The sequence below is a fragment of the Tinamus guttatus genome, unplaced genomic scaffold, assembly GCF_059628265.1.
Source record: "Tinamus guttatus ecotype Peru unplaced genomic scaffold, ASM5962826v1 Tinamus_guttatus_pri_ptg000336l, whole genome shotgun sequence".
Lineage (NCBI taxonomy): Eukaryota > Metazoa > Chordata > Aves > Tinamiformes > Tinamidae > Tinamus > Tinamus guttatus.
In genome coordinates this window covers 621,371-634,833 of record NW_028288870.1, presented here as the reverse complement: position 1 = coordinate 634,833, position 13,463 = coordinate 621,371, and the positions used below count along the sequence as shown (strand labels likewise).

Sequence of the window (13,463 nt, the reverse complement as noted above, 5' to 3'; positions counted from 1 at the left end):
GGGGAAATTTCCTAACTTTCAACCTTGTAGCAAAGCTAGCAGTTTCTGCCAAGTGATGTACTTTTACTCTATTTCTTGAAAAAAAATGAAATTCAACTCTCTTTTCTGAGAGCTTCTTTTGCTAAAAAATAACTTTTGTATCTTCCCCTGAAGTGACTTTAATGCTGACAGTGAGATTGCAAGAAAATCACCTGTCAGCACTGAACAAATAAAGTCCTGCTGCAGTGACAAAAAAATGATGATAATGATGGTGCCAAATTCTGCCCTTACCTCTTGTCTATGCAAAAATGATGTGCTTAAGAATTATGCATGCCAACAATTCAAGCAAACTTTATTTAAAGCTGTATTTTTCTGTGAATTTGAGTTGAAATCTGAATGATAGGTATGACCAAAAGGAATGAACGTGGAAGATTCTTCTGGGGGCAAAGTGGTAGCAATGATTTAGATGGATTTGAGAGGGGTGAAGTTGTGGTAGTGCAAACTGCAAGAACAATACAAAAGGAGGTAAGATCGGAATCAATATTATAAGGGAACTGTGGCAAGAACTGAAGGGTGGATGAGCAGTTACGAATAAAAGACGTTTATATATATGTGTGTGTATGCATGTGCATATATATATATATATGAAAGTATATATATTTGTGTGTGTATGCATACATATTTGTGTATCTGTGTTACCAAGCAGTAAATTGATGTCTTGTCATAATGCAACTTACAATATAATAATAAGCAGGCCATTTGCTCTCCAGCTAGGTGACCTCAAGTAAGATTGTATCTTAAAACTAACCCTTTGTTATTTGTATATCTCTGAGCTTACCAGCAAAAGTCCTCGAGAGACTGTGTGGTAAGTGGTGCCTCGACAGTGTGTAAACACAAGAATTCTTAAAAGCAACAGCTTAGGAATACATTTTTTCAGTTTTAAACTCTTCTAAATTCACCTTTTCTTAGAAAAGCCACACGCTATGCAACAAATATGCAAATAATATTTTAAGGCTACTTTGTAATATAAATTATATCATCATTATTGATAAAATTGTTACTTCTCACTCTTCCATTTTTCACTCACATTGGTATTAACAAGTACAAAATACTTTTTAGATAAGTATACAAACTTTCTAGATTTTCCTGGTGAGACCTCTGAAAATAATGAGATGATCAGTAAAACTTCTCATAGTTTGGGGTAACCTCCCTAAAATATTTGCCACTTGCTTCTGATGACATCACTTTGTTCTGTTTTTAGCATCATAACTCATTCCCTGGCATTTGCCAACAACATTATTCAAATCAAGTTCACCATCCCTCCCCACAAGACACTTCCCTGAGTGTTTCTTGAGGAACTGATGTTGGGCATATTTTGACCTGTACAAAAATCTCACTTGGTGTAGTCCAGCAAAAAAAACCCCATACTTTCTCTTTCCCCTTCAAAATTATGCAATTCGCCCTACCCAGCTTTTAATCCCTCTAAATTGGCATGAGAATGTCAAGAATTTTGTTCAAGTGCTGAGTTAAATCTTCCTGGCCACGTTCTCCCGTAAAGCAGGGATCCAGCCTGTGCCTATGATGTTTGATGAGTTTGGCGCTGTGTGATGGGATGACATGATAGGACGTGCATAGATCTTGTTATGGAGAGGTGTTCCTCCCGTGGCCAAAATACTGGGTGTACATTCATGTCATTTGTCAGGGAAGCCTTCAGTTTGGTCATCTCCAGGGTGCATTTTCCAATATGGGATAGGGGAAGTCAGGACATGTGAATCCTGGGCAAAATTTCTGTACTGTGTCTGGCTAGTCTGGTTTTAAGTCTGGCAATGACTGCAATGTGCTTTTAGGAAACAAACCCTGGAAATGCTGAACTTGTCAGACATGTGACAATTAAAATGAGATGACTTCCTTGTTAAGAATGTCATATTCCCATCCTCAAACAACAGCTTTTTCTTTTGTTTTATCCTTCTCATTTGCATTAAATTGTTCAAAAACTGGGCAAAAAGTTGACCATTTTAACTGGAAAGCAACATGTCATCAGATTTCAGTGCACGAAGTGACTTGTCATCAGTTTTAGGTGAATCTGATTTGTTTTTATCTGCTTTTGAGAGGAAAAAAAATGAAGTCAAACGCCAAGGAAGAGGGCAGGGCTTGTGAAACATCATAAGAAACTATATTTTTTTGCTGTGCTTAGTTATCGTTGCCAGCGAGGAATCCACAGAGATACAAGAATGACGGGCTAATTCCTGGGACTTGTTGAGTCAGGTATAACATAAACGATCCACCATGTAACACAGGTAATAGGCGGGCAAAGAAGCATTTGGAGGCTGAAACAATGCCTATGAATACTGAAAACTTCAGAAGAAAAGCAGAATCTCTTTGAATGTGCCCCTTGCTCAAATGCAGCCCCTTGTTCAAATGCAGCTCTATGTATTTTAGCACAGCAACTTTCCGATCAAGTACTTCACTCAGTCTGCTCCCCTGCTGCACCCGTTTGACGTGTCCATCCCTGAGGACTAAAATATCACAGGTGCTTTTGTGTTTCCATATGCCAGGCTTGCCAGGCGAGGCTGGGATGGCGTCGCGCACTGGGAGTTTTCCAGAGGGGAGGCTGCAAGCGGGCGGCGAATTTCAGTGGCCGCACCAGGCAGCAAGGAGTTAACACAGAATTAGGGAGTGTAACTGGACGGCTTGTTTGGCAACCCGGGAGAAGGGGCAGAGTGCGGAGTGGGGCCCAGCCCTGCCGCAGGGGCAGAGTGCGGAGTGGGGCCCGGCCCTGCCGCTTGCTCTCCGCCAGCTCCACAGGTTGCTGCTGCTGCCGCCCTGAGTCACAGGAATGTGGGTGGGACGCCCTCCTGCCGCCGCCCGGATTAAAGAGCAGCCCGGGCGCACACCCGCAGCCCGTATGCGCCTTGCCGGAGCAGCCTCCGCACGCCGGTGGGTCGGGAGAGCTCGGCCTCGCTGGTCCGGCCGCTGCGGGAGCGCCGCGGCAGCCGCGCAGGATGGTGGTGTGCAGCCTGGCCTGCTGGCGCTGCAGGTGGCTCCTGCCCCTGCTGCTCGGCCTGGCCATCATCATGGGCATCATCGCGCTGGCCGGACGCGGCTGGCTGGAGTCTGAGTCGGCGCCCTACGTGCACCAAGCGTCGCTGTGGGAGAGCTGCACGCGGGGCGAGCAGGACCTCAACTGGAGCTGCGAGTCCCTCATGGACTACGGTGAGTGAAGGGCCGGACGCCTCCACGGCACCCTGGATGGGAAAGCGGTGCCCTAGGCGCACATCGGCGATACGGACGTCCCCCGCTTCCTTCTGCTGCTCGATGGGACCAGGGTAGCTCCACAGAACCGGGAGCGGGTTTGTTTCGGAGCTGAAAGCAGCAGAGAAAATCTGCCCTCACACTGCTTGGGAGCAATTTCTTGTGCAGTAGTGAGCGGCCAGTCCTTCTCCTTAAAAGAAAGTTATCTTGCACAAACAAAAAGTGAGCTGCCTGGCCACAAATCCTTGGCTCTCCAGCTTGCTTCCTATCAACACACCAGCCGGCTGCAGCCCTGTGACCGAGAAACGTTCACGTAGGGCTGCCTTGCTGAGCCAGCCTTGCTGAGCCAGCATCGCTGGGCCAGCCTCAGAGGCGGCAACACAGACGAGGGCTCCTTCGGCAAAGCCACCCTGGCAGAGCCGCAAAATTTCCTTCCCTCTGTCCCTGCGGTGGGACAGAGGTCCTGAGCCCCCCGCAGCGAGGGAGACGCCGTGCGTACGGCTGTGCTGCAGGCGGCCTAAATCTGAGCCTAGTCGTCGTGCCTCTGCTTTAGCTTGCTTAGCTGCATTTGTGCCTGGTGCTCCTGGGTCTGTTTGTGCTTTTGGGAGCACTTTTCATTTTGTTTTGTTTCTTCACTATGACACGCTGACTGATTGCATCTGCTTTTTGGTTTTTTTTTTTTTTTTTTTTTTTGCTAAAACATGCTGATTGCATTTGCTTTTCCCTAAAACAGAACCCTTAAGGCTAAATAAAAAGAGCTGCCTTTCGAGCCTGAGCTAGGGCGCTTTGGGAGGTGAAGCTGGAGAATAAAAAGGGAAAGTTTTGGCCTGTCACAGATCTGGCAGGGAGAACTTCCCCGCCGCGTGTCCCTCGCCAGCTGAGCCTGGTGGCCTTCCAGAAGCTCTTCACTGCAACACTCATGTGTGAGCTAAAAACTTGCCAGAGCATATAATATTATAATATATAATCATATAATATATATTACAATTATATTATTATACTTAAACATTGCCAGAGCAGTTGCTTTATTTGTCGGCCTGAAAATGACTGCAGGTTTTACCGTAAGCGAAGGAAAACAGGCTGTTGTGACAAATTAACTCTCTACCCCCTTGCACAGTGAAGAAAAGAAAGATGGCAGAGTTGCTGAAATCTGCTTTCTTCTGTAGGGACGCTGCTTTTCATGCCCCTGTGTCCTGATGGTTGTGTGCTGCACTTCAGTCCTGGGCAGTCTGGGGCAGAAGCACCTTTCTGCTCTTTCTCTCTAGCTAACAAGGTGTCAGAGAAGAAAAGTATCTTTTACTTATAGTTTATTTTAAGCAGCTTGACTTTGCTGCTTCTGTAATTTTGATGAAATGCATGCCACCTTCTACTTAAGTACTATTTACATCTAGAGGCAGGATGTAACATATGAATTCAGGTTTATTTCCTTTTTTTTATGTTAATGAAATTAAACTTAAAATAAGCATGGGCATTTACAAGGGAAGAAATACCTAGCAGGCATTTGCAGTACTACTGCAGGAAAATAAAAGTTAATTAGCTGAGATGCATAACTTGTGTTTTGCATAAAGTAAGTCCTATACACCAACCATCCTGCACTGCTCCTGACAAAACTTCAGAGTGATTCCCATTAATAGAAATTTTCTTTTAGCTGTGTTTCTTAATTGAGCTGTGGCATACATACTAAAGCGAAAAAGAGAAAAAGCAGTTGAGACACTTATTTTAAATGGTGAAGAAGGGGCAGGATCAGGTACATACGGATTTGCAAGTAGGAATGTCTCCTAAACCAAATTGCTTCTTAATGCACAAATACAACGCCACAGGAGAGGGAAGAAGCAGAAAAGCAAAAAGAGGAGTAGGACATAATTTGGTAGGGAGGCGGGGAAAGATACTTTGATTAGAAATCTGTACTGGTTTGCATCTGGGAAGTACCTGCCTGGTAGCATGTATATTATGAACATGTTGCAATGCCTGGCTGCCATTCTGCAGAATGGTATGACTCAGGATGACTTACTCTTGACCACTGCAGGATTAAATGTTGGCTATGTGTTTGAAACATATCAGGAAGCCATAAAATATGAATAGAGTTGTTTGCAGTGTGGTTACCTGGGGAAGACTGTTTGCTTTTGTCTTTACAGTGATGAAGCTGTAAGTTTAGGAACACTATTTGTGGGTGGCAATGTCCTGCCAGCTCTAAATGGCTGCTCCCTGTGACTTGCTTTGAATTAGCACTATAAATGGCGGGTATGTATGTGTGTGGTAAAGGAGCTCCCGTGGTTAACTCTTTCTTATATGCCTAACAGCCAGTTGGTATTCATTAAGCACACAATAGTTGACTTAGAAAAATAGAAGCATTCATCCGGATCTTTAATTTAAAGTGCCAAAGGAGAGAGAGAAAAAAAAAAAGCTGGAACTTAGAATTAGGAGCCCAGCCTTTGTGAATCATGTTTCACTGCTGCTGTGTTGGTGCAGCAGGGTTGCTAGAGGAATGGCCCTTGGTACCTGAGATTTCTGGTGAAACTGAGTACGTACTGTCAGCTCCACCGAGGAGCCAAATAAATAAAAGAGGAATCTTGCAGATACACCCATCTCACCTTTTCCTCCTTTCAGGCATACTTATGTCTGATTTATGGTGTCAAGATGAATTGTAAACAAACAAGCCTAGTTTATAATGTCTGCTCAGCAAAGGCTGATAGAAGAGTTGTGACAGTCTGTCTACATCCCCCCAGATTTGCCGAAACTCTCCAGTAAAATATTAGATTGACTAAAAAAAAAAAGAAAAAGAAAAAATAAAAAGTCTAGCTGGCATCCATGCCATTGGACTTGCTGGTACAGGGGGCAGGCACATGTAAGGAAGAGGGAAGTGCTTAAAGCTGGAGTATTCCAGGATTTTGCCTCTGCTCCATTCCAGTCAGAGCAGGGTAGCTGAAACACAGGTTGTACTAGTGAGCTTTTATTTAATGGTTTGGTAGTACAGCAATGGCTTATGGCAGACTTCTAAAAACTAAACAGAACCCAGTAATAATTCCCAACTAAAGCTCCTAGCAAACCTTACTTTCTGGGCTCTCCCGTACTGAAGGTGTGTATGCACGTACCTTTTCTTTGCCAGTCATGTTGTCATGGAATTTTGCACATTCCATGAGCAAGAAAATATTGTTGACAACGTTCTCCTGCTCATGGTCCACTACTACTTTCTTTACTCAAAAAAGCATATTTTCTGAGCATTCCAAATCTGAGCTCTCAAGACTGAATAAATACTGTTACTGGCACTTATATATAGAAAAATATCCAAATTACATTGTAAAAACATGTCTCCTCTAATCATGTCAATGTAAAAACTCCTCCTCTAAGATTCCTGATATTCACAAGCTAGCAAACTAACTTCTGATTTTATAAAGTGAACAGAGATGAGAAAGACTTGCTACTGCAAATCTTAGAGTAGTCCATCTTGCTGCTGATGTTAAATTATGTCAGCACTTGTATCCATTTCAAAGGGAAGTCTAGATTTAAATGTCCTACTCTATAGAGCTTCCAGCACTTCCCTGTTGGGGAACAGGCAAATAAAATCAGGAAGTTTTGCTAACATTAAGATTTTTTAAAAATTTTGTAATACTTACTGATGATCATCATTAGCTTGAAATAATCCTGACTCCTCCTTGTTATTTGCATGCTAATATTGTAGCTTTATTTTCTTTGCATAGTCATCAGTAATCAACCTGTACAATAAAACATTTAATCCTTCCTAATAATTATAGCCCTTCAGCCCCTGAACAGCTTTCTTGGTGTACTTTGAACATCACCTAATGGATAAATACTTTTTTATGATGAGATGCTGAGAGCTCAAATCTTCTTCGAGGTTAAGCTGACCAGGGCAATCCTAGTGCCTCAAACTATGTGACTATGAAGCCCCCAATATTTTGCTATTATTATTTGAATTCATAAACAGATGTCATATTTACGCCTGTTTTGAAATACTCTGCCTGCCAACTTAAGGGACCTGAATCTTTTCTGCTTTGGGGGAAGTTTAAATTTGGTCTAAATCTCTTGCTGTAAGGTTCTTCTGAGCACACACTAGAAACTGAGGCTGATCTGTCTCCCTCAGCAAGTGAGAGACATAACTTTCCAGCTTTCAAAGCAGCTAACTAAGAGGGAAAACACATGCCTTTCCTTTCGGACACTCAGGAGCCATACGCGGAGGACCTCGCAGGCAGACATTGAGGGCTGCGTGGCTCGAGAGGATCAAACAACCTTCTGGGTTGAAAAAGAGCCAGGAAAGCTCACATTAGCAGGCTGAGGGTGGTGAGGTTCCTGCATGGGAAAACAGCATGTTCAGTGAGCACTTCATAGCACTGCTGCCAGCAACTCTCCCCGTATGCAGGGGGAGCAAAAGCTTGTGTGGAAAAGGCCTTCCCCCTACGCTCAGTCAGGGAGAAGCCCCTAGCCCCAATCTGTTACCTCAGTCGCTCATTAAAAGACTTCAGATGAAGTTTTTGAGAACAGGACTCTCTTACCTTGTGCACAGAGCAGCGCCCAGAAGGTTCCCTGCCCTGCCCACTACTCCCACCCTTGTTAGGGTGCCAGGGGCTGCTCTCCGGCCCTGCCTGGAGCAGGCCCGCCCGACATGGGGCCGGCACCAACGGCCCTGCCTGGAGCAGGCCCGCCTGACACGGGGCCGGCACCAACGGGCAGCCTCAGTCCTAACAGCTCTTATCAGTATGATCCCTCTGCTACTGACACTGGAGAAGATAATCTGGGAGGAGGAGGAGAGGAATGTACCGCGCTGCCAGCACTAAACCTGGTCACAGGCAAGCCCAAAAAAACACTGTGAATCTTGTTGCAGTGCTGTTTGTTACTCTCCTATATATGAAGTTTTTTTTAAAAAAACTGTGCTTGATATTAATCTCCTGAACTCCTGGCTAGATGTCGCCTACAGCTAAGTGTGTTGTCACTTCCATACTGCTAGAGACGAGCAAATAATTCCCAATGATGGGGTCAGGGCTTACTCATATACAAAGGCTTTTTATACTTGTATATTAACACAGGATATGGAAATAGCTGAGATAGCACTGTAGGCCCTCTAGCTTGTATCATCTCCTACAGTCATGTTTGTGTTGCACCAGATTTCAAGGTGTCTAACCTGCTTGTGTGTTTGAGTTTGCAAGCTAACCTTTATCAGGCAGATACCAGACATGACTTCCTGCACTGTGCTAGGATATATAATGCACTGGAGAGCAATGTGCAATATACTTTGATAACAAAAAGTGCTTTTTGTTGCCATTACTTTTTTTCTTAAAGAGGACAAATACCAATAAATGGCATTTCTAACTTGTCTGATCTGAACCATTTTTCCTGAAGTGGCTGTGTGTTATGGTTAAATATCCTTCTATACCAGCTATCTCTAAGTAAATACTGTTGTGAAGACAATATCCACTGTCTACATTAGGTACAATATTTTGTATGAAAAGATATTATCTGACCACTGACATAGCTTCAATCTCCCAGTGCTGATTAGGTGCCTGCTGTCCCCTCCTCCCTTCCCCCCCCTCCCTGTAGCAGTCTCTTAAAACAGGTAAAACTGGTCTAAGGAGGAATGGGGACTAAGGGAGCTACCTGGAGAACTGTGTGCTGCCTCCTGTAGCTATTAGATTCATGAAGGGGAAGGGGAAAGGAAAGAAAATCTTTTCTGTGCCAGTTGACCTGCTTTGGGCTGAGAACTGGCTAACAGATGGCAGTTGTATTTCACTTGAGATTTCCAAAGTGAATGTTATTCCTTACACCTGTACACCCACACCTTTAATGAAAACAGCTGTAAACTGGCGTTTACTTTCGCAGATGTGTCTAGAAGGGCTGTCTGAGATACTTTCACTCTTTTCTCTGGCTCAAATTACTCTTTCCATTTATGTAACTAGTAGATGCACTGGTTAAGGCAGAGGGGTTAAGGCAACTCTTCCAAAAAATGTTCTCTGTCTCACTGTCTTTTCCCGCTCACTTTTTTCTCACAATGAACTTCCTGGACAGAGGCTACCTTAAAAACAAAATGTTTCCAGAATCACTTTGGCTTTGTTGGAATGTGCAATTTGTTATAAACATCCTGACTTAGTTCAGTTCCTACATTAGAGGGAGCTCGGGATCTGGCCCTACTTAACGGCTGCTGTGTGAAAGTAGAAACCCATTTTACGGAGACACGGAAAGTAAGTTGCACTGACAGCTTTCTGAAACCAAAGTGCTGGTTCCTACAGTTCAGCCCCGGTGGGTAAGGATCCTGCCTCCAGGGCAGGAACACCTTTTCTTGTTTGCAATGTGCTCACCTGAACTGGTAAATATTTTCTAAAGAGAATAAGGTCTAGCCGTAATGCATACCTTTTCACATGCCTGTGTTACTGTAAAATAGGATTTTTTTTTTATCAAGGGTTTTTCTTTTTGTTGCCCCCGGTCCCTGGACTGTGATAGATGAGCTCTGAACACCCACTGCTGCTCTGCTGGGGTGAGGTCGGTTTCTCAATGTCTGGGCCTGTTTGGCCTTCACTTACTTGGCGCTGTTACTCGAATCAAAGTGTCTGTGCATTTCCCTGTCCTTCTGAATATCAAAGAAAGGCTTCAAGAAAGGATCTTCTGCCTCACCTCTGATCCTGCGTTTCCTCTCCCACCCACTACATTTTTGCTGTTTCTGAATCTTTTCAGCTGTGAATAGGCATTTATCTCCAAGTGTTCCCTTTATCTTTGTTATCTCACCTCAGCTATTCCAAATAAAATTCTTTGGGCTCTTACTATTTTTTACTTCGCATGCTTTGTTCTTGTCATAAACAAACACACAAGAAGTCCTGTGCTGACGGCATTATCATTTTACAGATGTTATCTCTCGTGATGGTACCCTCATGTCATCTCTGATGCTTTCCACTATATGGAAGTGGTTTTGTAAATTTATATGCTAACCATAAATGATGGTGATAAAGTACTTTCTGAGAGAGCGTGCCCTATCTGCTGCAAGATCCATGCAGCTTGTAGATACTAATTTTGGATGTGTTATCTGCATTACCACTATTTTCCTTTTTTCAGTAGGACAGATTAGTGGGAAAGGAGTTCTGTGCTGCTCCATCTGCCTTGGTACCTCTCTGCTGTGCAGCTGTGAACTTTGAAGACATTCGTGTTGCTTTGGCATAAGGCATCCTTTTTACTGCAAATGATTCCAACAGAGAAATAATTACAGGAAACAAAAGAATTACAGTGATGTAGAGTTCAGTGCACTGCTGTGTATAACATCTTTCTGGTTTTCTTCCCAAGGATGGGGGAGAGCAGCAGCTGCCACATACCTTGTCGGCTTCGTGATCCTGGTCATCTGCTTTGCCCTGGCAGTCATAGCATTCTCGGTGGAAATACTGCGCTTCAACTTTGTGAGAGGAATTGGAGGCCTGCTCTTTGTTGTTGGTAAGGCTGGGTGCAAGGACAAGATTTTTTCATATGTGAAACAGGCATCAGCAGAAACACATCTTAGATGGATCCCCTCATGCAATGTGCTGTCTTTTTCTGGTTTATGATCTATTTTTGTGGGTTTAGGCTCTGAGAGGATAAGAAAGAAGTTCCAGTGGGCTCTGTCAACTAGGACTTTCACAAAAGCAGTATAGCAGGGTAACCAACATCTTTGGCCCTGCATGTCACCAAGAGCCAAGAGCCTCGGGTGCTTCCCACCTTCCCAGGGGTGGAGCAGCTCGGGGCAGCACTGCAGGTGAGAGGTGACTGGCTCCACAAAGATCTCAGCACCCATCTGTAGCGTTGGTTTTGACATGCAGATGAGTCCCATAGAAAAATGACCAGGTCAGCCTTAGCTGCTGCAATCAGATACGTGTGGGGATCTGCCTCTACCAGAAGTCACGTATCTCTGCAAGAATGCAGATTTGACTGTGAGACTGGAGCTAATCTTTAAAACAGGCAATGCAGCTATCTCCAAATATGCTTTTAGTGGGAAAAGCAGTACAGTTCATTGTCATTTACTCGTGTTTTTCTTTCTTTCTCTTTGCCCTTTAGCTGCATTCCAGATTATAGGCTTGGTCATCTACCCAGTGAAATTCGCAGAAGAAATTCCTCTGACAGGAGCTAATATGTTCAGCTGGGCCTACGGTTTCGGCTGGGCCAGCACCGTTGTTGTAATTGGCTGTGCTTTCTTCTTCTGCTGCCTCCCCAACTGGGAAGATGAAGTCCTGGGAAACATCAAGCCTACCTACTACTACTCCTCCCCAGAGAGAGCACCATACTTAAATTGAAAGAATAAATCCAAGTACATTCAACTCTCAAAGCAATAGAGGAACTCCTCTGCTGTAAATTTTGATGTAATTATGAGTGACTGAAAAAAACACCTTATTTCCCCAAATGACTACTTCCTAGAACTGGTAATGAATTAGTGAAAACATTGGAATCTTTAAAAAAAATAGCCTTTATGTAAAGTATTATTTACATATTTTCATGTCAGTTCTGTTTGGGTAGATTACTGGCTCCTTTCCCTCCTAACTAGTTGAGTCATCCTTAATTTATTCAAACATTTGACATTTGCTTACAAATAAAGATGTAGTGTTTCAAATATAGAACGGAATAGGGGAGATTTTAAACAGCCCATTTGGGAGACCTACAAGTTATTTTGTTTTATTATTTCATCCTGACAAAATTGCGTGAAACAGAACCAGAAGAAATACACTTCCAAAGCATGCTTTTTCTTCCACCGAAGTCAATCCCCAGGAAAGGAACTTTACTCGAGTGCATTACAGACAAATGCTACCTAGGAATTACTTCTCATTCCTGTTACTGGACTATTGTTGACTATTAACCATTTGAACTAAGAGGAAAATAAAATTGAAATATGTTTTTCCATCAGCTATTGCAATTATGTTGTTACACTGTGTAACAAGCAGTTAGGAACTTATTTCCTATTATCAGAGAGCCAATACATCAGAGAGAGTAAGTAAGTGGGTGGGTATATATACTTATGAACACGTGCAAAATAAAACTTAATGAAGCATTAACCAGCATACTGTAAAGCTCAAGCACTTCTGGACTAAGCTTTTTCAATGCCCAATATGCTTTGTATCATATATTGTATATCTTTTTGTTTTGTAACATCTTTTCTAAATTGGTAATGCTGTATGTTGTATGTGATTCTGTTTTGGAAAGGTGAGGTGACTTCTCAAAGTAGGCTCCAGGCCTGTATCTTGTAATTTTACAGAGCATAAAAGCCTGCAGACTTCAGAGCTGTGTTACAAGCTAAGTAATGGCATGTGCAATCAACTGTATTTATGATTCTTGCTGAGGAAGAGAATTCTATGAGAGATATGTCTTTTTTTTTTTTTTTGTACAGTACTCACTTGCTGGGAATACAAATGCCGATAATACTTATCTGTATTATGAGTAATGTTAGTACCTAACTTTTTAATGAATTCAAAACACAGAAGAGAATTCCAACTCTGGAAAATCCTTGCACAAATAAATTGAGAAGAACAGAAGAAAAAAGAAAATGGGCATCCTTCCCAATATGAATAAAGATGGTATGACAATAGTGTTTAGCATAAGTTAAGTCTTTTGTATGTTTATTTATAAGCATAACTCGTCACAAACTATAAATGTAAAATAAACTTGGTTCTGATTATACTGGGAGGGGTAGAAGCATAACCATCATGTTACACAATTAAGATATTCAGGAGAAAGCTATTGCAAATAGTCATTAATTAGTCTCAAGTAATGCAAATGTCTGTGGCACTCCTTTCAAATATGGTGGCTTAATTAAAGCTGTTTTAATTAACAGTTGAAAAAACTTGGTGTTGTTTGTGGTGCATCGGTTCATTTCACAAAATCAAGTAAGTAGCCATTCTTCTGTTAACGAGAACTTCACTATCTATGAACCAGCAGGTTATTAACTAGCAGGTTAATAAAATAGAGCTAAAAAATTTACACATCTGGGCAGCAACAGCATCTTTTACCAGTCATACAAGTTTGAGGATATGTTGCAAAACACTTCTGTGTCCTTTCATCAGAGGTACATGACCTAGACAACTCTTCATTAAACCAAAACCTCTTTAATACACAACTTTAGGGAGAACCCTCAATATTTTAAATACATGAAGGCCACAGGTGGTCTCAGATGTAAGAAGACCGTCCTTTTTATCAGAAATATGTCTAATAGCTGCTTTCATGTAGATTAAGCCTTTTTGCTAGGGGCAGAAAGATGAATACTCACCTGCTATTCTCAGTGG

General features: G+C 42.6%; 1 protein-coding gene across 1 annotated transcript; it reads left to right on the top strand.

Moving 5' to 3' along the window:
- The first annotated feature begins 2,968 nt into the window (after positions 1 to 2,968).
- LOC104571139 (p53 apoptosis effector related to PMP-22) lies at positions 2,969 to 12,016 on the top strand. The gene is made up of 3 exons (XM_010218250.2): positions 2,969 to 3,192; positions 10,510 to 10,653; positions 11,251 to 12,016. The coding sequence occupies exons 1-3, from the start codon at positions 2,982 to 2,984 to the stop codon at positions 11,484 to 11,486; spliced, it is 591 nt and encodes a 196-aa protein (XP_010216552.1). The 5' UTR covers positions 2,969 to 2,981; the 3' UTR covers positions 11,487 to 12,016.
- The last annotated feature ends 1,447 nt before the right edge of the window (positions 12,017 to 13,463 follow it).

Bases quoted from the DNA above. Each gene is read 5' to 3' on its own strand.
- LOC104571139 (XM_010218250.2), top strand. From the start codon at position 2,982: ATGGTGGTGTGCAGCCTGGCCTGCTGGCGCTGCAGGTGGCTCCTGCCC. The intron at 3,193-10,509 runs GTGAGTGAAGGG...TTTCTTCCCAAG, and splicing joins CGAGTCCCTCATGGACTACG to GATGGGGGAGAGCAGCAGCT. The intron at 10,654-11,250 runs GTAAGGCTGGGT...TTTGCCCTTTAG, and splicing joins AGGCCTGCTCTTTGTTGTTG to CTGCATTCCAGATTATAGGC.